This window comes from Drosophila sechellia, chromosome 3R (assembly GCF_004382195.2).
Source record: "Drosophila sechellia strain sech25 chromosome 3R, ASM438219v1, whole genome shotgun sequence".
Lineage (NCBI taxonomy): Eukaryota > Metazoa > Arthropoda > Insecta > Diptera > Drosophilidae > Drosophila > Drosophila sechellia.
In genome coordinates this window covers 14,023,408-14,049,966 of record NC_045952.1, presented here as the reverse complement: position 1 = coordinate 14,049,966, position 26,559 = coordinate 14,023,408, and the positions used below count along the sequence as shown (strand labels likewise).

At 43.5% G+C, this 26,559-nt stretch overlaps 13 protein-coding genes across 14 annotated transcripts in view; 4 read left to right on the top strand and 9 right to left on the bottom strand.

Moving 5' to 3' along the window:
- Nucleotides 1–707: 707 nt before the first annotated feature.
- LOC6606389 lies at nt 708–2,081 on the bottom strand. The gene is made up of 4 exons (XM_032720270.1): nt 1,652–2,081; nt 1,557–1,595; nt 1,363–1,451; nt 708–1,297 (listed from the first exon to the last, which is right to left on the bottom strand). The coding sequence occupies exons 1-4, from the start codon at nt 1,709–1,711 to the stop codon at nt 922–924; spliced, it is 564 nt and encodes a 187-aa protein (XP_032576161.1). The 5' UTR covers nt 1,712–2,081; the 3' UTR covers nt 708–921.
- A 529-nt stretch (nt 2,082–2,610) lies between these two features.
- Nucleotides 2,611–3,216, top strand: LOC6606388 (endochitinase A). Its single transcript, XM_002031157.2, has one exon. It carries the CDS (start codon nt 2,644–2,646, stop codon nt 3,112–3,114), a length of 471 nt encoding a protein of 156 aa, XP_002031193.1. The 5' UTR covers nt 2,611–2,643; the 3' UTR covers nt 3,115–3,216.
- An 861-nt stretch (nt 3,217–4,077) lies between these two features.
- Nucleotides 4,078–4,628, top strand: LOC6606387 (pre-intermoult gene 1 protein). Its single transcript, XM_002031156.2, has one exon. The coding sequence runs from the start codon at nt 4,105–4,107 to the stop codon at nt 4,564–4,566; it is 462 nt and encodes a 153-aa protein (XP_002031192.1). The 5' UTR covers nt 4,078–4,104; the 3' UTR covers nt 4,567–4,628.
- Nucleotides 4,629–6,680: 2,052 nt separating this feature from the next.
- On the bottom strand, nt 6,681–8,192 carry LOC6606385. Its single transcript, XM_032720271.1, has one exon. It carries the CDS (start codon nt 7,151–7,153, stop codon nt 6,761–6,763), a length of 393 nt encoding a protein of 130 aa, XP_032576162.1. The 5' UTR covers nt 7,154–8,192; the 3' UTR covers nt 6,681–6,760.
- Nucleotides 8,183–8,701, top strand: LOC6606384 (putative protein TPRXL; the record flags this gene model as incomplete). The annotated part of the gene is given in 1 exon segment (XM_032722783.1): nt 8,183–8,701. A coding segment is annotated over 1 exon segment (498 nt), but the record flags the coding sequence as incomplete, so codon positions are not given.
- A 297-nt stretch (nt 8,702–8,998) lies between these two features.
- LOC6606383 (cystatin-like protein) lies at nt 8,999–9,674 on the bottom strand. Its single transcript, XM_002031152.2, has 3 exons — nt 9,568–9,674; nt 9,394–9,509; nt 8,999–9,258 (listed from the first exon to the last, which is right to left on the bottom strand). Exons 1-3 carry the CDS (start codon nt 9,625–9,627, stop codon nt 9,060–9,062), a joined length of 375 nt encoding a protein of 124 aa, XP_002031188.1. The 5' UTR covers nt 9,628–9,674; the 3' UTR covers nt 8,999–9,059.
- Nucleotides 9,675–9,935: 261 nt separating this feature from the next.
- Nucleotides 9,936–11,265, bottom strand: LOC6606382 (cystatin-like protein). The gene is made up of 2 exons (XM_002031151.2): nt 10,923–11,265; nt 9,936–10,862 (listed from the first exon to the last, which is right to left on the bottom strand). The coding sequence occupies exons 1-2, from the start codon at nt 11,042–11,044 to the stop codon at nt 10,667–10,669; spliced, it is 318 nt and encodes a 105-aa protein (XP_002031187.1). The 5' UTR covers nt 11,045–11,265; the 3' UTR covers nt 9,936–10,666.
- Nucleotides 11,266–11,361: 96 nt separating this feature from the next.
- Nucleotides 11,362–11,915, bottom strand: LOC6606381 (cystatin-like protein). The gene is made up of 2 exons (XM_002031150.2): nt 11,700–11,915; nt 11,362–11,641 (listed from the first exon to the last, which is right to left on the bottom strand). The coding sequence occupies exons 1-2, from the start codon at nt 11,873–11,875 to the stop codon at nt 11,446–11,448; spliced, it is 372 nt and encodes a 123-aa protein (XP_002031186.1). The 5' UTR covers nt 11,876–11,915; the 3' UTR covers nt 11,362–11,445.
- Nucleotides 11,916–12,802: 887 nt separating this feature from the next.
- On the bottom strand, nt 12,803–15,499 carry LOC6621048 (zinc finger protein 93). Its single transcript, XM_032720267.1, has 2 exons — nt 14,763–15,499; nt 12,803–14,689 (listed from the first exon to the last, which is right to left on the bottom strand). Exons 1-2 carry the CDS (start codon nt 15,249–15,251, stop codon nt 13,064–13,066), a joined length of 2,115 nt encoding a protein of 704 aa, XP_032576158.1. The 5' UTR covers nt 15,252–15,499; the 3' UTR covers nt 12,803–13,063.
- Nucleotides 15,500–15,736: 237 nt separating this feature from the next.
- Nucleotides 15,737–16,486, bottom strand: LOC6621299 (cystatin-like protein). The gene is made up of 2 exons (XM_002045439.2): nt 16,144–16,486; nt 15,737–16,083 (listed from the first exon to the last, which is right to left on the bottom strand). The coding sequence occupies exons 1-2, from the start codon at nt 16,263–16,265 to the stop codon at nt 15,888–15,890; spliced, it is 318 nt and encodes a 105-aa protein (XP_002045475.2). The 5' UTR covers nt 16,266–16,486; the 3' UTR covers nt 15,737–15,887.
- A 96-nt stretch (nt 16,487–16,582) lies between these two features.
- LOC6621300 (cystatin-like protein) lies at nt 16,583–17,180 on the bottom strand. The gene is made up of 2 exons (XM_002045438.2): nt 16,921–17,180; nt 16,583–16,862 (listed from the first exon to the last, which is right to left on the bottom strand). The coding sequence occupies exons 1-2, from the start codon at nt 17,163–17,165 to the stop codon at nt 16,667–16,669; spliced, it is 441 nt and encodes a 146-aa protein (XP_002045474.2). The 5' UTR covers nt 17,166–17,180; the 3' UTR covers nt 16,583–16,666.
- A 790-nt stretch (nt 17,181–17,970) lies between these two features.
- LOC6621586 lies at nt 17,971–23,355 on the bottom strand. Of its 2 annotated transcripts, none has more exons than XM_032720261.1 (6): nt 23,252–23,355; nt 22,056–22,582; nt 21,234–21,990; nt 20,721–21,145; nt 19,934–20,648; nt 17,971–19,860 (listed from the first exon to the last, which is right to left on the bottom strand). In XM_032720261.1, exons 2-6 carry the CDS (start codon nt 22,379–22,381, stop codon nt 18,235–18,237), a joined length of 3,849 nt encoding a protein of 1,282 aa, XP_032576152.1. In that variant the 5' UTR covers nt 22,382–22,582; nt 23,252–23,355; the 3' UTR covers nt 17,971–18,234. The 2 variants fall into 2 exon arrangements, with proteins under 2 accessions (XP_032576152.1, XP_032576153.1); XM_032720262.1 differs by having other exon boundaries at nt 22,056–22,393; nt 23,252–23,353.
- Nucleotides 23,356–24,090: 735 nt separating this feature from the next.
- Nucleotides 24,091–26,559, top strand: part of LOC6606379 — a 30,502-nt gene continuing 28,033 nt past the window's right edge. Inside the window, exon 1 of the mRNA XM_032721255.1 lies at nt 24,091–24,345. The gene's annotated coding sequence lies outside the window, so the exon portion shown is untranslated. The remainder of the gene's footprint in view (nt 24,346–26,559) is intronic.

The window sequence follows — 26,559 nt, the reverse complement described above, 5'->3', positions numbered from 1 at the left end:
CATTGAGTACAGTGGCTCAATATCCAAAGCTGGCTTTTTTTTGAGGTTTTGAGTTTTCGGTAGTAAAGTACTAAGTGCCAGGCTAGTTAGTTACTATACAGTATTTTGTATTGATTACTTTTAAAATATTTATTTATTAATAAATTTTGTTTTTGTTGGCCATCTGTCTGCAGCTTGATCCATATAGCTATAAAAAGTGGTAGGGAGCAATTTTAATTGAATAACTTGACTTTCGTTTTTTTGCCGTAATACGCCCACTGTGCAGCGTGGGATCGGCGCAGGCGCCGGACTTGGCCTGGTCTAGTCTTTTGGCCGTCAGTTGTTGAACTAAAAGCCGCATAGTTGTTGCTGTCAGAGCTTCCTAACTCAATCTGGGGAAGCCGTGACATTGAGTAGGCAAGGGGAAATGTTAGTAGACATTAGAAGTAAGCCTAATTTTAGGCGCTGTCTGTTTGATTTGTATTCAATAGGCTAACGCTATTGATGAAATTCTTCGTTTTGAAGTTTCTCGGTGATAGATAATATTTTAATATTTTATTTCGGAATAAATGAGTTTTTTTCTGTAAGGCTCATTAATTTGATTAAGTATTTACCAATGTCAGTAAAATGTAAAATAAATATATATGAATTTAAGTCAAAACAAAAGTTTAAAACCAAAAATACAGCAAACCAACAAGTCGTATACGCAATGTATTTGCCTTAGTAGCTTATTTGTATCATTTAGTTTTTAATACTTAAAACATGAAAATACGTTGATATTCATAAAATATAAGAGTTGGGAGATTTAAAACGGATAATTGAATGTCAAAGAAAATTAATCTCAATTGCATTTACTTAAGCACTTATTTTAGAATTGTGCGTTTAATTGTCTGTTAAATGTCGAGATGAATGAACAAACCGCAGGATGACATTGCACCCCACTCAGTAAAATTCACTTAATTTGGAGCTGGCCGGCTCCGCTGTTGTGGTCTCCGCTTGACCACCTCCCTGCTCCTGCTGCGGATCAGCCTCCCCCTGAGCATCTGCATCCGGGTTGTCTTCCGCTTCCGTTTCCGGCTCGTCCTCCGCCACCCGCGTCCCATCGTCACACACGTTGATGGGCTGGCGTTCCAGCAGGGGGCGTGGCAGGCGGCTCAGAAAGGCGGAGCAGTAGGTGCGGATGTTCTCGCACTCACCGGGATTCCGCTTGACCACAAACGCACACGTCTGGATGATGTCATGCAGCGTATTGTCCATGTACTGGAACACCAAGTGCTGCTCCTCCGCCTCGCCATGCGTAACCACTTTCCCATGCAAACTGCCGGCGGTGGAAATGAAAAGCCAATTAGTGGAACACCAAACACGCGCTAAAGTTCATCTCACCCAACTGGTTTTCCGGGAATTTTCATGTCCACCTCCTCATATTTGCCAAGTACATAGTCGAATCGCTCTTTTGCATCGCTTTCCTCCATCTGTGGGACAGAAAATAAAGTGTGTTTAAACAGGAGCACTAGAAACTATAGATTGTTGTAGTTCAAGTTAAAAACTGTTCTTAAATAGACCAGTATCATACTCACATCTTCAATGCAGTGATTGGGCGGAATGCAAATCGTAAACTGAAAATGCATTAAATAATTATAGGTCCTAAAAACAATTTACACAAAGTGCTTACCACCATATTGGGTAATGAAATAATTCCCAGGCACAGCAGAAAACAGCTAAATAAATCCATGGCTCAACCGTTCGCTCATCGGCTAAAAGCGAAACTAACTGAAAAATCAGAGCTGGTCAGCGCATCTACGTTTAATTGCGAAATATGAATTTAAAATATTCACGCTCATTGTTCTCGCTTCGCTTGGATGTAAGATGTGACGTCATGATAATTATAAAATAAAACAAAAAAAAAAAAAAACAAACAATTGGGAATTCATAAAAGCTCGTAAATCTTACACGCGATTCTAAAATTTAAACATATTTTATACTCAAATAAAATTTGTTTATACACAAATCAGGGAAATTAACCCAGTGCGAGCTTAAAGTGCAAAAGACTTTTGTTAACTTTCTGCGTCGCGAAACAAACCATTATTATCTGCATTTATTTTGTGCAAATGGGATGCTGCATAAACTATCATTTAATTATGTATTATAAAAAGAAAACCTTCGGATTAATGCCATAAAAGTCCATGAATCTAAAACAGGGGATTGTTGTACTCAAACAAATACCAAAACATAGAAAAAAAAACATTTATCCAAATCCAAAATGATTGAGATATTTAATGGACTCTGAAGATGGTACATCTCTACGAAATCACATGATTTAATAACTACGCCGATCGGGGTAAATTCTGAGTGAAGAACTCGGAGATATAAGCCAAAAGTCGATAGAAACAACTGAATAAATTTGGCAATCATTTGTATAAGGTAAACGTATTGAACAAGTATATAATTCCAACAACAGTCCACACCAGCGCATAACAATTGAATAGCTATCATCTTCTTGTACAATTATATAAAGAAAATACGTACAATAGATATAAAAAAACAATAATTTGATAGCACCAGTTGGGTAAATTTGCATATATTCTTTGGTTTTAAAAGTCACCTGGAATCATCACAGCGGTATATAAGACCTTGCTACCACCGGAAGACATCATCAATCTGAAAATGAGAGCGACATCGATCATCCTATCAGGAGTTCTTGTCCTGGCCGCTTGCCTTTTGAGGTGTAGCGAGGCGACGACCTGCACCGCCGACCCCACCGTCGCTGGATGTACCGACTGCACCACCAGTCCAAGCGATCCCGAGTGCGTGGCTGAGGCCGCTAATACCACTACGAAACCCGCAGATGGAACAGATACCACGACACCCGCCACAGGAGGAAGCACCGATGTGACCCCATCGGGATATACGACGCCTACTTCGTCGAGCGGCACTGTCACTCCAGCTCCGACCAGCCCACCTAGCGACTCCTCGTCGCCCAGCGACTCCTCACCCAATTCAAACAACGCGGCTGCCAGAAGGAGGAGGAGGATGGCGGCCAGGAGGCGCGCTCAAAAAAGGAGGCGTGCACAAAGGAGGAGGGACCAAAAGAGGAGGAGGGCCCAAAGGCGCAGGAGGCAAAACCGATCGGGTTAGAGCCGACACATTTCCATACGCTTTGATAAAATTACAAAAATACTAAATAAAAACTATATTCAGCATCCAACAACGAAAATAGGTTGAAGAAATTTTCAAGAATTCGCTGTTTAGATATACATTTCAAAATTCAAACAAAGGAGAAAAAATATTATTCCAAAAATCAAAAAAAATGTTGCTATTTAAATGATTGGTACTTTAACGACAACGTGAACTCTATTAGTGAGATCATGAAATCGATGTGCATTCTATTAGAATATATTGACTGTTATTTGTAAACAGTTTATATATGTATTATAATAATAATTTATTATTTGGGAATTTATTTTATTGGGTTAACAACTTCACTTAGGATTTACAAAATTTATATTTTACTATGATAAAATTAATTATTTTGTGTTGTTGGTATAAAGAAAATCTATGGCACAACTCAAATTCAAATCTATTTCTATTCTAAAATAATTTTAAAATCATTTAAACTATTTGTACAACAAACACTCACTACCTTCAACCGAAAAGCAAGAAGCTATCCACAGATGGCATTGATCATCTACACATTCAATTATTAACAAAGAAGCCACATTTTTTAAATACCACATATACACTGACGGAAAAATTCGCTATATTTGACAAATTTTAAGTCATATATCTTTCGATGTGATGAGAGTTTTCTCATATATGATTGAATATGAAGGCAAGTCGAACTCGGCTTCATTAAGATTAATTAAAAATATACTCGTTTTCTTTTCTTGAGTAAATAGGTGAAACTATTGTAGTTCATTTCTCAACTTGGATTCACCGCATATAGTTTACGATTTGGCAGCAAACAATGTATAATATTTTATATGATCGTATAGAAACAGCTGCGCACATATTGGCGAAAATCGCTAAATAGGAAGAGCGCCCCTTGACCTCGATCAAGCCACTATAAAAGCCTAACCAAAATCCGGCATCACCATCAATCAACAATACCCAATCAGCAAATCCACTATGAGAGCAGCAACTATCATCTCCGCCATCCTCGTCCTGGCAGCCTGCCTTTTGAGGAGCAGCGAGGCGGTCACCTGCACCGCCGACCCCACCGTCACTGGATGCATCAACTGCACCACCAGTCCAACCGATCCTGAGTGCGTGGCCGAGGCAGCCGCCGACACCCCCACCACAAGCACCACATCCACAGTGGCTCCAAGCACGACCACTGTTGCGACCACCACCACTGCTCCAACGACATCAACCGGAACCGGAAACCGAAAGATCGTCCGCGTTAGCAATCTGCGCTACTCCGTCAACCGTCGCATTCGGATCAACACCACTCCCCGCTCCACCAGCTCCAACGGCCGCTCTGGCAGGCGCTCCACCAACACCAATAGAAACCGCAGGCGCAGGAACAACAACAACAGGCAGGGTAACTCCAGGAGCAGGAGCGGAAACGTTCGCGTAGTAGTTGGTTAAAAATGCTTAGAATGGTTAGAATTGCATAACTGTTTATTGAATAAAAATAATTGAAAATTAAATCAAACGTTTGTCTATTATTGTAAAAACTGAGAAACCCAAACGAGTAATTAGATTTTATTAAAATAAAATTACAAGTGAGAATGAGAATTTTCGCATTTGAATGAAAATAAGGATGTAGATATGAAGATATAAATATAAAATTATATTTATATAAGATCCAATGATAAGCTGCTTATTTTTTATTTAAAAATATCTTCTTTTTCCAATTTTCAAGCCGACTTGTGATCTAAGAAAATAATGGGCAATACAACTCAAGTCAGAAAGCGTCATCCAAAAGGTATGCTATAAGTCTGGCCTATTACTTAAACGATACCCTACAATTCAGCAATACTAAAAAACAACACAGAATCACAAATACTAAATACGAACTGGGAAAGTCAGTTTACAACTAAAATGGATCTTTTTGGAATAGCGTACAGTTTTATTTAACAATCAAAGCTGTAATCTATTTGAAAATGAACAACACTTTTTTGACCTTTTCCCAGGGAAACGTCCACTGACCGCCATTTCCGGTGGGCGGCATCAAAGTGGTACCGTCAGCCACACATTCCGAGTTCAAGGGATCCTCGTTGCAATCGACGTTGGAGCTGGATGCCTCTGCTAGGCATTCCACGTTGTTGGTGCTGGAGGCCGTGGTGCAGTCGATGCATCCCGCGAAGGTGGGGTCGGCGGTGCAGGTCACCGCTGAGCTGCTTCCCAGGAGGCAAGCTGCCAGTATCAAGACTCCAGAATAGAATATCGAAGCTACTCTCATGATGCAATGCCAGTTTGGGCAATAGGTGATTTAAGGTGTTAGCATGGACTTTATAGCATATCAATATAATCGAATTATTGACACAGCTGTTTCAACTTTTTGCATTGTTTTTTTTTTTTTTTTTTTGCGCACGGGTCCCACGGCCACACCTCCCGCCCAACCGACCGAGGGGCGCTGCCGTGTATCGTACGGCTCGATTCGCGAGAAGATATAGACGCGATATAAAAAATAGAATAGGAACGAGGAAATGAATATAATGTGGAATAACTATGTTAAATATTAGTGTTAGTAGGATCTAATTATGTAATAGAAAAGATAAAATCGATTGCTTTAATAGCGGCAGAGAGTCAAGATTACAGATAATAGGATAAAGTCTATTATAGTCAGAACATAAAACTCTGTAAGGGTCGTGCAACTCATAATTAGATCTACAATGATTTAAGATAAGGGGTATATAGTTTCTAGTGACTCTACTTGGAACCGAGAAGTTAAGCCGACTAATCAAGTCGGGACTCTCAACATCCCCACGAATAAGCTTACAAATAAAGACTGTTCCAAGCATAGTTCTACGGTTAGCTTGGGATGGTAAATTAATTAAAAGTAGTCTACTGGAATAAGGAGGTAATATATGGTTTGCATCCCAATTTAGGCGCCGCAAGGCAAAAAGTAAGAAGTTTTTTTGGACCGATTCAATGCGGTCCGAGTGGACTGCGTATTGTGGACTCCAAACAGGTGATCCGTACTCGAGAATCGGACGGACTAACGAAATAAATAAGGTTTTAGTCAAGTAAGGGTCTTCAAATTCCTTAGACCAATTCCTTCCCCTGTTGTCTGACGAGAATTTGGCAAAATATTGTCTAAAATATATATATTTTTTTTTAATTATAATTAATTATAAAGCTTTGTTATTAGAAGAGAGCATTATCTACTTTTCAAACAGGTAAGTACATTTAAACCCAATGTTGCCGCTTCTAATACTGTTTCTACAAAATATTACTTGTCTTAACCTTTAAAACAACTTTTAACACCTGCTTTAATTTGTAAGACAACAAAGTTTAATAATAGTAAATTGACAATTTTTAAAAAGTTATTATAACTTGTTAATATTTTCATTGGGTTAAGCTGAAGACATTGTCAATAACCTCATAGTATTATAGTACCTAATATTATATACCTAGTATCTAGTACCTAGTATTATATTTATAGTTATAAATTTCTGCGTAAAACAACGCACTTTAAAATTGGTAAGGTTTCGTTCGCAAGTAAGTTCCTCATATGCCCAGTCAAAATTGAATAATTTTCAGTAAATTTGATATAAAATAATATATATTTCGTCAAATCCATATCTTGTTGAGCATTTTATTGAATTCCACGTTCTTAGCCGACAATAATAACGTTTCCGTTGGCCCTCCTCACGTTAACACGTCTGGAGTTGTTCCTGCGCCTCTGATTTCGGACGGTGGTGCTCCGCAAGCGATTCCGGTTGACGCGGTTGCGCCGAACATTGATGTAGCGCAGATTGGTGATGCGCACGATCTTCCGCCGTCCAGAGGAGGTGCTTGGACTGGAGGCCGCAGTGGTGGTCTCCGTCGCTGAGGTTGTGGTGGTGGCGGCGGCTGCCTCGGCCACGCACTCGGGATCGGTTGTACTGGTGGTGCAGTCAATGCATCCTGTGACGGTGGCATCGGCGGTGCAGGTCACCGCCTCGCTGCTCCTCAAAAGGCAAGCGGTGAGCACGGAAACGACGGCTAGAATAGTAGTGGCCTTCATCTTAGACTTTCAGATTTTGGATTGCAGATGGTTGGCGGCAGTGGCTTTTATAGGCGTTAATTTCCACGCGATTATTGGCAAATTTACGCAGCTGGTTCCTATACATTTTGCATTATTTTCCTATATTGTTTGCCAAAAATTCGCACAAACGATGGGCTGGAGCAATACACTCTTATACTTCGTACAGATGTTGTAATGGTATTAACATAACTGCGTATAACGATTTTGGCTTTACAAATCTGAATGAAATTAGTTCAAATACCGAATTTAATAAGTGAAGTGATTTTAAAGAATTATAATATATTTGTACTATTACGGATTTTTATAGTATATTGGGAATCCCGAAATAATTTAAAAGAACATGGTGTGCTATTTTCTCGACTAACTGATACCTGTTACTCAGCTCACAAGCTTACAAAAGATTTAAACGTTATTAAAACGACATAAAATCTGTATCTACTAATTCCTTTTAATTTTAAAAATAGTCTGGAATTTACGCAATACTAATGCATTTGCAAGAACTACAAAAAAGTGTGTTTTCGGTTATGTCTTTGTGTTTAGAAAGTCTTCTCTGCTTAGCCATAATTTTGCCTGTTCGGAATGCGGTCCAAGTCCATTGGAAATGCCAAGAAAAATAATAATAAAAATAATCAAAAATGGCACGACCGTTTTCTGAGTTTTAAATTAATAAATATAATCCTATTTTAAATAGCGCCTAAAATCCAGCAGTGAAATCGACGCCATCTAACTTCTTAGTTGTATACCGATCATCTTTCGACCAACGCGATATCGTCCCAGATCTTAATATTGTCTGCTATGAAATACGTGATGCCGCCTGTATTTGGCTAACCAATGTCTTAATAGGAACGAAAGAACGAACTTATTAAATAAAAGCTTTTTGTCTAACTCGCGTGGTATTTAGGCAGCTGTCGAAATTCGGCAATACGAAAAACTTCTTTTCAATCGATTTGTTGTCACAGCTGTCGGCCATCCTTACAATGGGTACCAAAGACAGTACAAGAGGTATAAAATCATAGCAATCATCTCGAGATCATCATCCAAGCCCATCCGTTCAAGGCAATACCAGCTATGAGGACGACCACTCTACTTTTGAGCCTTGGCCTTCTGGTCCTGTGATTTTCCAGGTACAGTTTGGCCGAGGACGACCCCACCGATGGAAGCACCACCCCAACTGACGGGAGCACCACGCCCACTGATGGAAGCACCACCCCAACTGACGGGAGCACCACGCCCACCGATGGAAGCACCACGCCCACTGATGGAAGCACCACTCCCACTGGTGGAAGCACCTCTCCATCAACCTCTCCTTCAACAGGCGATAACACTAGTCCTTCAGCAGGATCGCCAGACAGCACGCCCGCGTCCGGAAGTGGCAGCAGCGGCAACAACAACCAGAACAACCATCGGAGGCGCCGCCAGCGGGTTCAGCGGGCTCGACGCCGCCGGGCTCAGCAGGCTCGACGCAGGAGGAACCGTCGCAACAACAGTAATAACAGGGTTGGCTAAGCATAACCAATGGTTTCTAATTTTGTGTCCCTCAAAATAAATGTTTGATTTGAAAGAACGATTATTGCATACCCCTTATTTTGCTAAAGAAATTGCGCAAGTATCGCCGAAAGATCACTTGCGACGACTTGGCTTTGGTTTTAGCCTTCTACCTAGTTATTCACACAGACGTGATAACACTTTGTTTTAAATATAAAAAAAACTGGTTACTCCACAATCCACACAAATGAATTATCACAGTTCAATGATATAATCACAACCAATTCTGGGATTCACCGGAGTAGGCACGCTTCGAACAATTATTGTCCCACATGTGTATGAATTCTCAGGCACTTTTATTGTATTGCAAATTGTACGGGTAAACCACAGCAATGACGCTCTACCAGGTCTTCTCCAGCACAGCTTCATTCTTGCACTGGACCTTCACATTGGTGGCCTCCCCCTGCTCATGCAGCCATGGCCTGTCCCAGATCTTTACGGTGCACTCCTTGGTCTCGGATCCGTTGGACAGCTCCACCTCGAATTTGTGCAGCGACCCAGCCACCAGTTGGCTAGATGCCGAAATCACATTCACTACCCTGGAACAAGCATGATTACTATTTATTAATCACGTCATGCGCTAATTATATTGATAAGATTACACTTGTTCCGTTGCCGTCATCATCGAAAGTTTTCCAAAATGAATTCACTGATTACTGATTGCTAACACTTACTGATAATTGGGGCCACCTCCTGTGGCAAGTTTGGCGAGTGTGGTGACCAAGAGCTCCTTAGCCTTGGATAAGTCATCTCCATCCAGGGGCTTCGGGGCACCGGGCGGCAACCTCGGCTTTTGTTTTGATAAGTCAGGCAAATATCAAATAATAACAATATCATCTCGAACTCACGTTAGCAAAGGCAACCGCCAGGGTCACAGATAGAACAAAGATCACTTTCACGGACTGCATTTCCCTCGAAACACTTGTTCCAAACTGAGTAAACACGACGCATAGAAGACCGCTTTTATAGAGGAAATATATTATATATAATTATTTATTTATACGCGATTAACGCCAACCGGCCACCAAAGAAGGAGAGGCGCCAAGTGCTGTGTGCACCCAAACCTGAACCCGCTTGCTTGGCGTCTTTTTTTTATTTAATCTTCAGTTTATTGCTGAATAATTTACTTTGGTTTTGCACTGGCCTGCCGTTTCGTGATATCATGTTACTTGTTTGCCCAGGTCAGGAGTGCCAACATTGTACGGACTAATCACTCTGTGTGAGAACACCTTTATTTGAATCAGTCGTTAAGACCTCTATAATTATTTTGTTTTTAGCAAGTGTTCATAGTTTTCATTTCGACATCTTTACGCATTTCTTCATTTCGAGAGATAATGACTCTTCAATGAAGGTTGATAAGAAAATATAAATTGACTTAATTTACTTAATTTACTTAAGCCTTCATATGGTTACCAGTTAGTTGTGTTTCAGATAATTTACTAATGTCTATTGTTTTCCAAAGCTCGCCTGATTATTTAAAAAAAACGAAGAGTATTATTAGCAACAAAGGGGGAATTACTATTTGTAACATCCACTGACACCGCTGACTTATTAAATAAACACAATAGTTGAGCTAAAATATAATACGATTTACCTATTGAGATATATATATATTGAGATATAAGCAAACTGGTTATGCCAACAGAACTGGTTAACCAACATCGAATCAGTTTTATAACCTACTTTATGGGTGTGTACCGGAAACCTAAAAGAACCTTTTCCATTAGATAAGGTTCTAGTGAAACCAAATGTACATATGTACATAAATCCTCCCAGATAGTAAAGGTAAGGCTCTCTTCTGCACGCTACCTGAGGTCTCAAGAATATGGTTCCCCTGAGGGTTTCTATAATTTAAGACTAAAACCTTTGCAAAGGCAAGTCCTGTATAACACATACGTATAACATTTAAGATCTGCACTATTCAGAGTTGAAGTAAGGTAAAACCTTCTACCAAGTTTGGTCCAGTTCGTCGTCCTCACCCGCGAACTTGATCTTGATGTTGGTGCCGTTCTCCTTTAGCCATGGCTGACTCCAGATCTTCACAGTGCCCTGTTTTATCTCGGATCCATTGTCCAGCTGAACCTCGTAGGTGTTGAGGCTTCCAGCTACGACCTGACCCGTCACAGAGGTCACATTAAGTGCCCTTCGGAATTAAATCAATCAATAAGTGACAAGTTCTAGCTCTAGTTTAGCCCTAACTCACTTGAAGCTGGGTCCATCTCCGGTGGCCAACTGTGCGAGAGTGGCATCGAGGAGTTCCAGAGCCTCCTTCCTCTCATTCCCCTCCAGCTGACTAATTCCGCCTACAATTGGAACGTTGGACATGGTGGCGATGGTAGCAAAACTCAACAGAACGACCAAAGCCAAAACGTGAAATGATATCACTCCGTCGTTCCCGGCGTTTGTGAGTCAGCTACTGGAGCTTTTGTTGGAGTGAAAGCTTCTATGGTTGTTATCGCAGTGAATATATATCTTATACATAGTATGTGTGTAATTGGCTAGCGATGGGAATTGGTTAACACGGAACGGAACGAAAACAAAGCAAATCAGGTATTTATACACTCCTATTATTTTTCCCAACAATAAATTGGATACTTTGCAATGTAATTTGCAACAATAGTTCCCCGAAAACTAATCAAAAATTAATCTTTTAAATCAAGTGCATCTTTGATTTTTAATTATTGCCATTAAAGGCCCCATAGAGGGCAATTCTCACATAGAATCTTTTACCAGGTACGGTCCAGTTCGCCATCGTCACCAGAGCACTTGATCTTGATGTTGGTGCCGTTCTCCTTGAGCCATAGCCGACTCCAGATCTTCACGGTGCACTGCTTCCTGTCGGATCCATTGTCCAGTTCCACCTCGTAGGTGTTGATGATTCCAGCTACGACCTGACCCGTCACAGAGGTCACATTGATTGCCCTAAGATCAACACATCAATTAGTATTAATTTTGAATTCGGAACTCAGTCCTAACTCACTTGTAGTTGGGACCATTGCCGGTGGCCAACTGTGCGAGGGTGGCATCCAGGAGTTCCAGGGCCTCCTTCCTGCTGGCACCCTCCAACTGGCTGACACCGCCGGCCACCTGCGCTTGGGTGGCAGCCAAGCTGAGAAGAACCAATCCCAAAATGCACAGAGATTTCATTGCGTTCATGTTGCTCACTCGACGACTCTGAGAGAACTGATGAACACCCGGCGACGTGGCCCCTTTTATACCTGCCATCTCCGTGGGAGATCAACAATGGAAAAATACTATATATAGTACTATATATATATAGTATACTATACTATATATAGTATAATATACTATACTCTATGCCATCGTCCAATATTTGACTGTCCCATTATGAGAACTATCAATAAGCGGAACCACACTTGGGATTCACCATTTTTAAGAATATTGCCATTGCCTCCCAAGGCAAATAAGTGAAAAAAATAGTGTTAAGACTCGGAATATTTTTTTTAGAACATTAACTGCGGTATATACGTGTCCTGATATTTTCACAGCTACTATCCAATTATTTCTAGTCAATATTCAAAGGTGCGCCCCTTTTAAATTATCATCTATTTCCATAATAAATAAATATGCGAATGCAAATGAAATCATTTACATATATTCTAATTCGGGTCATTGGCGGTAATAAATTGATTTGCCAGGTGGATGAAATCCGCTTTTCTGTGGAGAATCGATTTGATCTCTACTTCAGGTAGCAGTTGCGGCTTTAATTAAAAAGCTGTGCAAATAAGCCGAAAACAAGTCAGTACACCACATATGAAAACATATAATCATGGCTTCAAATTACACACACCAACTTCCGATATGCGGAGAAATTAGCTCTTATCAGTGCTTCTATGAGTATGTACTACAAAGGTCAGTCGATATGAATTAAGACCCACGTGGGCAAGTATATAAGCAGTTAAGAAATTATATAAAGTATAGTGGATGCCACTGTCGCAGTTTCCAAGAAAAGTGCCTCTTAATTACAACCGTAAGATTTCTAGGAGAGATTTCAAACAATAGAACAGGTTACATGAGCCCTTCTTATCAATCAGATTCAATCTATACGCGATAGCAGAATTTAAGGTAATGAAAAACCATTTAATGATGTATTTATTCCAGCATACCAATTCTTCAAAACAAAAGCTGAGGTACAAACTTAAAAGCCTTACGAACTATGCTCTCTACAATAGGTTTAGGTTCCATTTTTGAAATAACGCATAAATCAACGATATTTTTCGATGCACGATACCTTGAGGTAATTTACTCCGATTTTGTTTGTATATAAGGATAAGATGTTTCAAAAATACAAGGCTCCGGGCGAGTGGTTTAGGTAGCTTCCGTTTAAATGTGAATGTGCACATGTTCCAGCAGCTGGGCGCGATCATAAAAGATGGCCGAGCACATTTCGCACTCGAAACTGCGAGTTTTCCGCTCCGATTTACCAGCTGCCGCCGCTTTAGCAGCCGCATCCGCGGCGTCGGCTGCGGAAACGACCTCCGAGATGGAAAAGAATCCGCCGCCCACATCGCCGTTGTTGGCACTGGCAGGTACGTTTACATTGTAGGAATCCACCCCGTACGAGAGGTACGAGGATGAGCTGCTGCTCACCTTGGTGGCAGTGTTCGATTTTTTGGCCACCACTCCCGGGATTGCTGACGTCTTGCTGGCTACGCCACCTGTAGATCTCTTGCTGCCTGCCCGTGCACCATTGGCAGTGATTTGTCGCAGATGTCTGGAAGTTCTAGCAGATGAAGAGGACGAAGGAGTGCTGCCGCTATGAGCGATGACTCTTTGCTGGCCCTCCAACATTTCCCGCAGATCCGGAGAAGTTGGCTCAATTTTTATAAGGTTTTGCTCCTCTTCGTGCAAATATTGTGGCGTGGTGGATGACTCGCTGGTAAAGCGAAGACGAGAATTTCTCTCGTGCTTCAGTGGAGAGCGGAGGATCTCCTCCAGATCATTAACAATGCTCGGGTTAAACTTCTCATAAGTCTTCTCCCTCAGCAGAGCAGCATCTATCAGTAGGTTATCATCGTACATAAGTTGGACACGCTGTTGTTGCTCCTGCTCCTGTTTGATGTGCAAGGGACTGGAGCTGATCTGATTTGGCGGATGAGTAGCTGGAGAGATGATTTCATAGTCATCCACCATATTTGAGGCACTGCTGCGGGATTTGTCGAGGCTCAGATTGTGCGACTCCGTGCGACTAATATAGGTCTTCGAGCGCGTTTTCTTTGTCGAACTACTAGAGGAGTCTCCGCCAACTCCCCTTGTCACCTTGGCTTTCTCTGTGTGAATCATTCGGGGTCGCGAATTACTGGCAGGAGATGCTTTGCTGGCTGTTTTAGTGGTTGCCGCCCTCTTACGGCTCCGACTGCTGGCAGTGGAGGTGGAGGCGGAGAATGTAGTGTCAGATGTGGTAGCTGAGCTATTGAAATTTTCGGCTCCTTCTACAGACTTTGCCTGAACTTTTCCCTGCTGCTTCGATCCACCTCTTGTGTTGGGTATGTTAGCAGGCACAGCGGAGCTAGCGGGCTGCAAATGAGTGTCGTTGACCACTACCAGCGAATCGATCTGAAAGAGAGCCACTTGACTGTCCTGCAGGAACTTTTCCTCCCAAAGGCGATCCGATTGCTGACTGCTGGTGGAGTCATATCTCGGCTTAGCTTTGCCCTTATCCTGGGCAGGTTTCACCGCTTTCCCATTGGTCACGGGTTTGGCATCAGCTTTTGTGGCTGCCGAGCCCCTCTTTCGCTTTTCTTTTTTGGGTGATTCTGCCATGTCAAAGATATCGTCCACGTTTTCCACATCAAAGTCGCAGAAATCGATGTCACTGGCACACTCCTCTCCATCGCCTTCTCCTATGGCCTCTTTCTCTTCACCGTTGCCATTCTTGTTCGCCGCCCGCATGTGAGCGATCTCGTGGGGCTGTAGCTTACGGCGACGTTTGTACTTGCGCGGTCCCGTCTAAAAAACAATTAAATTCATTTAATTAAGAAGACTATACAGCAAGGCTCCCGAAACAAAGGATTTAACTTACAACGGGCTGTCGCTGCTTAGCTGTGTTTGAATCACTGTGTTGGATCAGGTGCTGGATAAGGTCATTGGACGATGCCAGGTCTTCGGAACAGACTGTGCAGTGGTAGGTGTTCCGTGATACATCCAGTCCAGAATGATGGGAGCGAATGTGTTCCCGCAGCACTACCCGTTGGTTAAAGGCGCGTGGGCAGACGGAGCAGGCATATGGCTTCTCCCCGGTGTGGATCCTCTCGTGCTTCCGCAGAGTACCACCATCCGCGAAAGCCTTCCAGCAGAAGCGGCAGCCATATGGCCGCTCACCGGTATGGATACGTACGTGAATCTGCTGGGAACTGCGCGAACCAAATGTCTTGCCGCATTCAATGCACGGGAAAAGCTTGCCAGGCGTAGTAGTGCTGTGCGAGTGCCGGTGGTTGGAGAGCGTACGACCGTCGGGGAATTCTTCCTGGCACACCTCGCATACAACCGACTTGTCGCGATGCGGAGCCATGTGCCGCTTTAGACGCGCCTTGTTGTGGAAGTTCTTGCCGCACTTGGAGCACGAATGGCACTTCTCGCGCGAATGGTCCCAGGCGTGCTTTATCAGAGCCTTGCGATCGCGGCACTCTTTGCCGCACAGAACGCAGGAATTGGCATTCAATTCACTGGGATGGCGAGTGTGCAGGTGTCGCTTAATCGCCTGCTCCTCGTAAAAGCTAATGCCGCATAGGACGCACCTGAAGTTGTTGAAAAGGAACCTTTAAAATGCTGTTTTCTGCTCGTAATGAAGTCCATTTGACCGAACTTACTTGAAGGGCGGGAACCTAGCGTGGATTAACCTGGTTAACTGGTTAACCAACATCGAATCAGTTTTATAACCTACTTTATGGGTGTGTACCGGAAACCTAAAAGAACCTTTTCCATTAGATAAGGTTCTAGTGAAACCAAATGTACATATGTACATAAATCCTCCCAGATAGTAAAGGTAAGGCTCTCTTCTGCACGCTACCTGAGGTCTCAAGAATATGGTTCCCCTGAGGGTTTCTATAATTTAAGACTAAAACCTTTGCAAAGGCAAGTCCTGTATAACACATACGTATAACATTTAAGATCTGCACTATTCAGAGTTGAAGTAAGGTAAAACCTTCTACCAAGTTTGGTCCAGTTCGTCGTCCTCACCCGCGAACTTGATCTTGATGTTGGTGCCGTTCTCCTTTAGCCATGGCTGACTCCAGATCTTCACAGTGCCCTGTTTTATCTCGGATCCATTGTCCAGCTGAACCTCGTAGGTGTTGAGGCTTCCAGCTACGACCTGACCCGTCACAGAGGTCACATTAAGTGCCCTTCGGAATTAAATCAATCAATAAGTGACAAGTTCTAGCTCTAGTTTAGCCCTAACTCACTTGAAGCTGGGTCCATCTCCGGTGGCCAACTGTGCGAGAGTGGCATCGAGGAGTTCCAGAGCCTCCTTCCTCTCATTCCCCTCCAGCTGACTAATTCCGCCTACAATTGGAACGTTGGACATGGTGGCGATGGTAGCAAAACTCAACAGAACGACCAAAGCCAAAACGTGAAATGATATCACTCCGTCGTTCCCGGCGTTTGTGAGTCAGCTACTGGAGCTTTTGTTGGAGTGAAAGCTTCTATGGTTGTTATCGCAGTGAATATATATCTTATACATAGTATGTGTGTAATTGGCTAGCGATGGGAATTGGTTAACACGGAACGGAACGAAAACAAAGCAAATCAGGTATTTATACACTCCTATTATTTTTCCCAACAATAAATTGGATACTTTGCAATGTAATTTGCAACAATAGTTCCCCGAAAACTAATCAAAAATTAATCTTTTAAATCAAGTGCATCTTTGATTTTTAATTATTGCCATTAAAGGCCCCATAGAGGGCAATTCTCACATAGAATCTTTTACCAGGTACGGTCCAGTTCGCCATCGTCACCAGAGCACTTGATCTTGATGTTGGTGCCGTTCTCCTTGAGCCATAGCCGACTCCAGATCTTCACGGTGCACTGCTTCCTGTCGGATCCATTGTCCAGTTCCACCTCGTAGGTGTTGAGGGTTCCAGATACACTCTGTTCCGTCACAGAGGTCACATTGATAGCCCTAAGATCACCACATCAATTAGTATTAATTTTGAATTCGGAACTCAGTCCTAACTCACTTGTAGTTGGGACCATTGCCGGTGGCCAACTGTGCGAGGGTGGCATCCAGGAGTTCCAGGGCCTCCTTCCTGCTGGCACCCTCCAACTGGCTGACACCGCCGGCCACCTGCGCTTGGGTGGCAGCCAAGCTGAGAAGAACCAATCCCAAAATGCACAGAGATTTCATTGCGTTCATGTTGCTCACTCGACGACTCTGAGAGAACTGATGAACACCCGGCGACGTGGCCCCTTTTATACCTGCCATCTCCGTGGGAGATCAACAATGGAAAAATACTATAGGCTCTCTATGCCATCGTCCAATATTTGACTGTCCCATTATGAGAACTATCAATAAGCGGAACCACACTTGGGATTCACCATTTTTAAGAATATTGCCATTGCCTCCCAAGGCAAATAAGTGAAAAAAATAGTGTTAAGACTCGGAATATTTTTTTTAGAACATTAACTGCGGTATATACGTGTCCTGATATTTTCACAGCTACTATCCAATTATTTATAGTCAATATTCAAAGGTGCGCCCCTTTTAAATTATCATCTATTTCCATAATAAATAAATATGCGAATGCAAATGAAATCATTTACATATATTCTAATTCGGGTCATTGGCGGTAATAAATTGATTTGCCAGGTGGATGAAATCCGCTTTTCTGTGGAGAATCGATTTGATCTCTACTTCAGGTAGCAGTTGCGGCTTTAATTAAAAAGCTGTGCAAATAAGCCGAAAACAAGTCAGTACACCACATATGAAAACATATAATCATGGCTTCAAATTACACACACCAACTTCCGATATGCGGAGAAATTAGCTCTTATCAGTGCTTCTATGAGTATGTACTACAAAGGTCAGTCGATATGAATTAAGACCCACGTGGGCAAGTATATAAGCAGTTAAGAAATTATATAAAGTATAGTGGATGCCACTATCGCAGTTTCCAAGAAAAGTGCCTCTTAATTACAACCGTAAGATTTCTAGGAGAGATTTCAAACAATAGAACAGGTTACATGAGCCCTTCTTATCAATCAGATTCAATCTATACGCGATAGCAGAATTTAAGGTAATGAAAAACCATTTAATGATGTATTTATTCCAGCATACCAATTCTTCAAAACAAAAGCTGAGGTACAAACTTAAAAGCCTTACGAACTATGCTCTCTACAATAGGTTTAGGTTCCATTTTTGAAATAACGCATAAATCAACGATATTTTTCGATGCACGATACCTTGAGGTAATTTACTCCGATTTTGTTTGTATATAAGGATAAGATGTTTCAAAAATACAAGGCTCCGGGCGAGTGGTTTAGGTAGCTTCCGTTTAAATGTGAATGTGCACATGTTCCAGCAGCTGGGCGCGATCATAAAAGATGGCCGAGCACATTTCGCACTCGAAACTGCGAGTTTTCCGCTCCGATTTACCAGCTGCCGCCGCTTTAGCAGCCGCATCCGCGGCGTCGGCTGCGGAAACGACCTCCGAGATGGAAAAGAATCCGCCGCCCACATCGCCGTTGTTGGCACTGGCAGGTACGTTTACATTGTAGGAATCCACCCCGTACGAGAGGTACGAGGATGAGCTGCTGCTCACCTTGGTGGCAGTGTTCGATTTTTTGGCCACCACTCCCGGGATTGCTGACGTCTTGCTGGCTACGCCACCTGTAGATCTCTTGCTGCCTGCCCGTGCACCATTGGCAGTGATTTGTCGCAGATGTCTGGAAGTTCTAGCAGATGAAGAGGACGAAGGAGTGCTGCCGCTATGAGCGATGACTCTTTGCTGGCCCTCCAACATTTCCCGCAGATCCGGAGAAGTTGGCTCAATTTTTATAAGGTTTTGCTCCTCTTCGTGCAAATATTGTGGCGTGGTGGATGACTCGCTGGTAAAGCGAAGACGAGAATTTCTCTCGTGCTTCAGTGGAGAGCGGAGGATCTCCTCCAGATCATTAACAATGCTCGGGTTAAACTTCTCATAAGTCTTCTCCCTCAGCAGAGCAGCATCTATCAGTAGGTTATCATCGTACATAAGTTGGACACGCTGTTGTTGCTCCTGCTCCTGTTTGATGTGCAAGGGACTGGAGCTGATCTGATTTGGCGGATGAGTAGCTGGAGAGATGATTTCATAGTCATCCACCATATTTGAGGCACTGCTGCGGGATTTGTCGAGGCTCAGATTGTGCGACTCCGTGCGACTAATATAGGTCTTCGAGCGCGTTTTCTTTGTCGAACTACTAGAGGAGTCTCCGCCAACTCCCCTTGTCACCTTGGCTTTCTCTGTGTGAATCATTCGGGGTCGCGAATTACTGGCAGGAGATGCTTTGCTGGCTGTTTTAGTGGTTGCCGCCCTCTTACGGCTCCGACTGCTGGCAGTGGAGGTGGAGGCGGAGAATGTAGTGTCAGATGTGGTAGCTGAGCTATTGAAATTTTCGGCTCCTTCTACACACTTTGCCTGAACTTTTCCCTGCTGCTTCGATCCACCTCTTGTGTTGGGTATGTTAGCAGGCACAGCGGAGCTAGCGGGCTGCAAATGAGTGTCGTTGACCACTACCAGCGAATCGATCTGAAAGAGAGCCACTTGACTGTCCTGCAGGAACTTTTCCTCCCAAAGGCGATCCGATTGCTGACTGCTGGTGGAGTCATATCTCGGCTTAGCTTTGCCCTTATCCTGGGCAGGTTTCACCGCTTTCCCATTGGTCACGGGTTTGGCATCAGCTTTTGTGGCTGCCGAGCCCCTCTTTCGCTTTTCTTTTTTGGGTGATTCTGCCATGTCAAAGATATCGTCCACGTTCTCCACATCAAAGTCGCAGAAATCGATGTCACTGGCACACTCCTCTCCATCGCCTTCTCCTATGGCCTCTTTCTCTTCACCGTTGCCATTCTTGTTTGCCGCCCGCATGTGAGCGATCTCGTGGGGCTGTAGCTTACGGCGACGTTTGTACTTGCGCGGTCCCGTCTAAAAAACAATTAAATTCATTTAATTAAGAAGACTATACAGCAAGGCTCCCGAAACAAAGGATTTAACTTACAACGGGCTGTCGCTGCTTAGCTGTGTTTGAATCACTGTGTTGGATCAGGTGCTGGATAAGGTCATTGGACGATGCCAGGTCTTCGGAACAGACTGTGCAGTGGTAGGTGTTCCGTGATACATCCAGCCCAGAATGATGGGAGCGAATGTGTTCCCGCAGCACTACCCGTTGGTTAAAGGCGCGTGGGCAGACGGAGCAGGCATATGGCTTCTCCCCGGTGTGGATCCTCTCGTGCTTCCGCAGAGTACCACCATCCGCGAAAGCCTTCCAGCAGAAGCGGCAGCCATATGGCCGCTCACCGGTATGGATACGTACGTGAATCTGCTGGGAACTGCGCGAACCAAATGTCTTGCCGCATTCAATGCACGGGAAAAGCTTGCCAGGCGTAGTAGTGCTGTGCGAGTGCCGGTGGTTGGAGAGCGTACGACCGTCGGGGAATTCTTCCTGGCACACCTCGCATACAACCGACTTGTCGCGATGCGAAGCCATGTGCCGCTTTAGACGCGCCTTGTTGTGGAAGTTCTTGCCGCACTTGGAGCACGAATGGCACTTCTCGCGCGAATGGTCCCAGGCGTGCTTTATCAGAGCCTTGCGATCGCGGCACTCTTTGCCGCACAGAACGCAGGAATTGGCATTCAATTCACTGGGATGGCGAGTGTGCAGGTGTCGCTTAATCGCCTGCTCCTCGTAAAAGCTAATGCCGCATAGGACGCACCTGAAGTTGTTGAAAAGGAACCTTTAAAATGCTGTTTTCTGCTCGTAATGAAGTCCATTTGACCGAACTTACTTGAAGGGCGGGAACCTAGCGTGGATTTCTGCATGGGCGAGCATCTCCAAAGCGCTAGGAAAGGACTTTCCGCAAGTGTTGCAACAGTGACCAGAAGAATCTTTGGCAAGCTCCAAGTCTCCGCCAGCAGTGACATCGGAGTTGCTACCAACAGCCGCCTGATCCGATGGCTTACAGTGCAGCTTGGCATGACGTCGCAGTAGATCCTGGCGATGAAAAGAGATCCCGCATTCGTTGCAATAGAATTCGCCATACAACTGCTCGTCTGCCTCCGATTCACTGCCGCTTTCCTCTGCTGAGGCAGGATCGTACTCCGAGTTGCTCTCCTCGAACTGATGAGTCTTCTGGTGCTCCTGCAAGCTGCTGTTGTCCCAGAACATCTCCTGACACTGGTTGCATTCGAACGGTGAGTCCACGCGGTGATTCTAACGGAGATAAAAAGGAATAATTAGTGGATGATTTTGTCAATAAACTGGTTAAGCTGGTTTTAGGGAAAATCGAGTTGAGTATTACCTTGGTGTGTGAAACCAGTGCCTTTTCCCGCGCAAAGGCCAATCCGCATTGCTGACACACAAAGGGTTTGCTGTGATCCAGCACCGGAAAGTTTGGCTGAGGAGGCGGCTCGACAGCAATAAGCTGCGACGTGGTAACCACAGGCTGAGCCGGCTCAGGCTCCATGTATGGCCTCGAGTCCTCCGCCGACTTGTCGGAAATCACAATGAACTGTCTGCTCTCTTCCTTGGGCTTCAACCGACTGATTCTGCCTCGCGACGGAGCTGCTGGTGGAGCCACCGTGTCTGGGTAACTGGCCACCAGCTGAATCCCGCCCTCTTCCACAATCTGATGCTGTTGATGGATATTCGGTTGCGCGTGTTCCTGCTCCGGTTGCTGTTGGAAGAGTGGCCAATCGTGCTCGTAGTAGTGATCGTCCAGTTGTCGCTGCGTCTGATGCTCGAATTTAATGGCAGAAGACGAATCGGCTGCCGCGGCTGCTGCCTCGGCATCGGCCGCATCCTGGGCCTCTGCGTGGGCCTTGAAGTGACTGATGAGCTCTGCTCGTCGTGAGAAACGCGCACCACACAGCTTGCAGAGGTGCGGTCGATCGTTTTGGTGGGCCAGCATATGGTTATTCAAGGTGGCCTTCTTGCGAAACCGCCGACTGCAAAAGTCGCAGGGATAGGGCCTCAGCGCAGTGTACTCATCCTGCTCCATGTCCAGGAACTCCTGTGAGCTGCTAATCCCAGCTATCTGCTCGGCAGCAATCTCCACTCTACAAATCGAGAAAGAAAAGCAATCAGGAAAACTTCCAAAGAGGCATAGTAGGGCGAAGCTTACCGCTCGGCACCTTGGTGCTGCACCCAGTCGTCTGTGATTACCTCCTCGGTGACCACCTGGGCGTCATCGTCGAAGGATTCCGCATAGGCCACCGTGGTGCCGTCGGCGGTGACTAGGACCGTTCTGCCCGCCTCGTTGGCCGCCATTATCTCACTTAGCTGACCCTCACGGGCCATGAATATAAGGTTCTCGGCCGCCACATGGTCCAGATCCTCGCCCGAGGCTCCTGCCCCCTCGTCCGACTCCACGATGTCCACCTCGGAGGAGTCGCCCGCGGTAACGTGGTGCTGTATCCACTGGATGCCGCCATACCGCTGGTTGTTCATCACTCGCTAGCCCTGCAAGATATGCAGTTCTCTCACTCCGTTGCACACATAAACAAATGGGAGGCACAAAAATATCCGTTGCGAGCAACAATCGGTTGCACATGTGCTCAAAAAGGCCGAAAACGGTGGGAGAGGGAGAGCGACTACGGCGTTGCCAGATCTTTGGTCGATGACATTCAATAGTTACTTTCAAGAAAGTAGCTAGATAATAAAATAGAATAAATTGCAAAATAAAAACTAACTGAACTACTAGTCAGAAGAATGTTTGCATTAATATTACAAATAAAAAATATATTTATTTTTAAATTCCTGATTGAATTGTTGGAAATATCTATCCTTTTGTGTCATTAAAAGAAAAAAAATGATTCAAATTAAGCGGGAGTATCTGAGACTACTAACAATTTTAATGACATGTTAAGTAGCATTTTCTAGCATTTTCTATCTTGCAAATTTGCACACCACTGACTTCCAACCGCCGCATACACTAGTCATCTCGCTCCCACTCACGGCACTCGCCTATCCTGACAGCAATGTTCGTGTCTAAGCTTTTTTACATGAAAAATATTCCAACTTATAAACACCAATTTTGACCATAAATGAGGTTAAGTCGGCGTTTTTATTTATATTCCAGACCGCAAGCTCGGCGTAAACGTAAACAAAGAGCTGGCCAATATATTTACGTCAAAAAAAAGCGACAGACGGCAATAGCCTTTGCGGCCACTCGATTACATCACACATCACACGCCCAAAATTCTTGCACAGCCGAAACTTTGGAATATTTTATTTTTAATTTTCAGCCGAGTTTGTCGGTGTCATTTTGAGGTTAAATAGGTCTACCGTCCACTGAGTGCTGTTGTTGCGTTGTTTTACCTTAAATCCAGTGTTTATGCCGTTCGCATGCTTCGTTTTCACAGCTTTTAAATGCGGCGAAAAGTTTTCTCGCAAAATGTTCACGAACGACCGGAGAAAGAGGAATTGCCATTGCGTTGCCCGTTCTTGTTCTTCTTCCCACTGCTATTCTCGATTTCGTCGGGGCTGCCACCTGCCGCACGACGGTGATGCCACATCGATTGAAATAGTTCAATGTTAACGGCAAAAAGTGCTGTAAAGTAGCGGCTGTAAAATATAACGTATATTGGATTTCAAATTTGCTATAGATTTTCTAACGTAAATTTGTTGATAAACGTGTGTTGAAAAACAAAAGTCTGAATAAGAAATCATAAATAAGTAATATACAACAAAAAAAATAAACAATAAATGCGTAGAGGTGGGCATTTTATTTTTAACCCTATAGGGCAAAAGTATTTAGCTATGGTAATTAAAGTTTAATTAATATTAAAGTTAATTTACTAAATCAGGAGGAAACGATTTAGTCGAGGTCTTAGCTTAGCTTATACTCACTACACATCCGTTAGATTTCGATACAATTTGATACTTCCACTATTTCCAATCTGTCTCCAAAAGAGAAAGCACTCTCTCTTTTTGGGCTTTCTCTCTTACCCCCGCAATTCAAAGAGCACACTACACCACACATATGCAAACGAGCGCCAAAGCGCGCCAAACTTTTCCACCCCTCCCCCAGCCCAGTTGTTGTTGTTTCCGATTGCTCTGCTTTTATTTTTATTGCTCCGCTGGGCAGAGCAAAAACAGAAACGCAGGCAGCCAACGAGCAGCGGCTATTTAATTTTCGTTTTGGCTTTGGCGTGGATCGGATCGGATCGGTTGGCCATAGTCTCCCCGAATATACAAGCCAATATACGTGTGTGTATTTATACTGTGCGAGTGCAGCGGAAAAACTGAACGAAAAAAAAAGTCGAGAAAAGTGCTCGTGACTGGAATTCCGCATTTGTTTACCATTGTGTGTTTGTGTTTCCATTGCTATTTGTGTTTCTGTTGCTCTGGAAAAGGGAAAACAATCGAGATTGGAGCAACAAGATTAGCGCGCCACCTAGCGGTCGGATTGGGTGAGTTCTAATGGGATTTGTTTTCCTCAGTTTTTTGTAAAAATAAAAGCCCATTTATGGCATTGCAAAAATCCACTGAAAACTGAAAACAAGTCCGTCCTTTCAACAGGCGGCGACGACATAAAATGTCAAACTGTCGATCAACATCAAGGCGAAATATGCAAGATGCGTGTCTTAAATGCAAAGAGGGCCTCATAATGCTACATGCTAAATGCTGTTGCAAATGGTCGTCATTTATGCAATCTGCGAGATCCCCCACACTCCCCCCTCCCTTTTTTTAATCTCCCTGCTGATCTGCGGGCTACGCGTTTTGCATGCCTGCTCTTCTCCGGAATGCGTTTAATTCGAATTTGAATTTCAGCGCTTGTGTGAAATGCAGCGAGGAAAAAAAGGGGATACCATCAAGACATCTCGACTTAGTATACCAGTTTTCATATCTATTGGGGAAATTATTATTATTATATCACGATAATCTCATTTGGAGGTATTATGTTTCACTCTCTTATTATTATTAAAATAAATAACCTTAGGAAACTATTTTGGTATGAAAAAGTAGGGAAATTATGTTTACAACAACAAATTTTTAAGCTAAGATAAAATTCATGAAAAAACTAATCTATTGATCAACAATACACGCATTTTCTCCCAGTGCCTGCTTATTCTTCTCGAGGCTGCTGGTGTTTCGCTTGTTTTTACAACGCAAAACACTTGTCCGTCGGAATCTCAGTCGTTGGTAAGAAATCAAAGCTCGCAACTTTAATTAATATTCCACACACTGCCCCACACACATGCAACACACACACACACACTCGTACCGAAGCAAATGTTGTTGTTTTTGTGCTGACCAGTAATTGTTGATGCATAGATTTTTTGATTGCATTTCACTGGTTTTATTTCTTGGTCATTTTGTGTTTCGTTACCGATCGCATAAGTTATTATATCGCTTGGCACACGACACGTTCGGGATTAAAGTTGCCTCGTTGTGGAGAGCAATCCGTTATAAGGTAATCCGTCAAATCGGTGTGAATACTGTACAGAACGTGAATAAATTTGGGCTATTTTCGTCAGGAATTTATGCAAAATCAATTGAGATTTTACGATTTATGTGACTCGAAATTAAAGACGTTGTCTGGTACTTGAAAGTGTGCTTTTTTTATATTTTTGTACAATGTGTTAGTTATTACCAAAAAAAAAATATAAAAAAATTATTAAATAGTATTAAATACAATTCGCATTTTCCCTGATATCAACGATATGAAGTGTTGCTTTATAAATTATTTTAAATGCCATGTAAATATCATAGGATTAGCCTGACTAGAGCTGTTCTAATATTGTCACTAAGCCAATCAATTTTCCCCTGTCAATTCTGCCATTAATTTAAACATTTCTCCCAATTGAGCAGCAGACTTTCTCTGTGCCAAATTCCTTGGCCGCTTATCAGTGGCCCGTTCATTTGCACTGCTCGTTTAAAATGCCATCTGTTTGAATTCCTCGCCACAGCGAATGCCATTAATTCGACTATTCAACACCACCTGAAAAGCGCACATGAAAAGCCCAGCCCAGATGTTTCAAATGGGTTTATGCGTAGATAATATCGAAAATGGTTTTTCAAATGCTAATGCAACAGGTTGCAAGAGATGTGCCGACGACAGACTGCTGACAAATGAAAACAATTGAACTAAATTTTAATTGTTGGCCATATTCATCATGTCGCAGTTGGGCCTAGGAAAATGCATTCATTTAACGATGCCATCGAGGTCTTTATGCGCTTGTCAACAAATTTGTATTTATGTACTGTAAGTGGCCAAACAGCGTAGCTCGTAAAACGTGCGTGCCAGCGCCACTGAGTCGGTGGTTGCGATGGTTTCAGTGGTTTCGGTGGTGCTCCTGGTTTCAGTTGGTGGGTTAGTGTGCTTTGCTGCGGTGCACCCACATATCGCATATTTTTTGGCACAAATTCAAACGCTCGACTGATCGCGATAAGCGGAAAACCGAATAAAATGAAAAAAACACCGACGACACAAATGCTAAAAACTGATGAGGGGCACCAAAAGCGCATTTAACATTGCGAACATGAGAAATGTCAGGGGGAATCCATCAAAATGTCAGAGACGACACACAAAATTCCTGGGAATTTTGCAGAAATACAGCACGTTTTAGAATTTTAAAGGAAGGGAAAGTGAGCACTGAAGTCTTTTACTAATAATAATCAGC

Excerpts from the sequence above, each read along its gene's own strand:
- LOC6606388 (XM_002031157.2), top strand. The coding sequence starts at position 2,644 with ATGAGAGCGACATCGATCATCCTATCAGGAGTTCTTGTCCTGGCCGCT.
- LOC6606383 (XM_002031152.2), bottom strand. The coding sequence starts at position 9,627 with ATGCAGTCCGTGAAAGTGATCTTTGTTCTATCTGTGACCCTGGCGGTT. Across the intron at positions 9,510-9,567 it reads TGGCGGTTGCCTTTGCTAAC|CCGAGGTTGCCGCCCGGTGC; the intron begins GTGAGTTCGAGA and ends TCAAAACAAAAG. Across the intron at positions 9,259-9,393 it reads GGAGGTGGCCCCAATTATCA|GGTAGTGAATGTGATTTCGG; the intron begins GTAAGTGTTAGC and ends TGCTTGTTCCAG.
- LOC6606387 (XM_002031156.2), top strand. The coding sequence starts at position 4,105 with ATGAGAGCAGCAACTATCATCTCCGCCATCCTCGTCCTGGCAGCCTGC.
- LOC6621048 (XM_032720267.1), bottom strand. The coding sequence starts at position 15,251 with ATGGCTCCGCATCGCGACAAGTCGGTTGTATGCGAGGTGTGCCAGGAA. Across the intron at positions 14,690-14,762 it reads CTAAGCAGCGACAGCCCGTT|ACGGGACCGCGCAAGTACAA; the intron begins GTAAGTTAAATC and ends ATTGTTTTTTAG.
- LOC6606389 (XM_032720270.1), bottom strand. The coding sequence starts at position 1,711 with ATGGATTTATTTAGCTGTTTTCTGCTGTGCCTGGGAATTATTTCATTA. Across the intron at positions 1,596-1,651 it reads TTTCATTACCCAATATGGTG|TTTACGATTTGCATTCCGCC; the intron begins GTAAGCACTTTG and ends ATGCATTTTCAG. Across the intron at positions 1,452-1,556 it reads CCAATCACTGCATTGAAGAT|ATGGAGGAAAGCGATGCAAA; the intron begins GTGAGTATGATA and ends TCTGTCCCACAG.
- LOC6606382 (XM_002031151.2), bottom strand. The coding sequence starts at position 11,044 with ATGTCCAACGTTCCAATTGTAGGCGGAATTAGTCAGCTGGAGGGGAAT. Across the intron at positions 10,863-10,922 it reads GGAGATGGACCCAGCTTCAA|GGCACTTAATGTGACCTCTG; the intron begins GTGAGTTAGGGC and ends TTAATTCCGAAG.
- LOC6621299 (XM_002045439.2), bottom strand. The coding sequence starts at position 16,265 with ATGTCCAACGTTCCAATTGTAGGCGGAATTAGTCAGCTGGAGGGGAAT. Across the intron at positions 16,084-16,143 it reads GGAGATGGACCCAGCTTCAA|GGCACTTAATGTGACCTCTG; the intron begins GTGAGTTAGGGC and ends TTAATTCCGAAG.
- LOC6606385 (XM_032720271.1), bottom strand. The coding sequence starts at position 7,153 with ATGAAGGCCACTACTATTCTAGCCGTCGTTTCCGTGCTCACCGCTTGC.
- LOC6606381 (XM_002031150.2), bottom strand. The coding sequence starts at position 11,875 with ATGAACGCAATGAAATCTCTGTGCATTTTGGGATTGGTTCTTCTCAGC. Across the intron at positions 11,642-11,699 it reads GGCAATGGTCCCAACTACAA|GGCAATCAATGTGACCTCTG; the intron begins GTGAGTTAGGAC and ends TGTTGATCTTAG.
- LOC6621586 (XM_032720261.1), bottom strand. The coding sequence starts at position 22,381 with ATGAACAACCAGCGGTATGGCGGCATCCAGTGGATACAGCACCACGTT. Across the intron at positions 21,991-22,055 it reads CAGCACCAAGGTGCCGAGCG|AGTGGAGATTGCTGCCGAGC; the intron begins GTAAGCTTCGCC and ends CTCGATTTGTAG. Across the intron at positions 19,861-19,933 it reads CTAAGCAGCGACAGCCCGTT|ACGGGACCGCGCAAGTACAA; the intron begins GTAAGTTAAATC and ends ATTGTTTTTTAG.
- LOC6621300 (XM_002045438.2), bottom strand. The coding sequence starts at position 17,165 with ATGGCAGGTATAAAAGGGGCCACGTCGCCGGGTGTTCATCAGTTCTCT. Across the intron at positions 16,863-16,920 it reads GGCAATGGTCCCAACTACAA|GGCTATCAATGTGACCTCTG; the intron begins GTGAGTTAGGAC and ends TGGTGATCTTAG.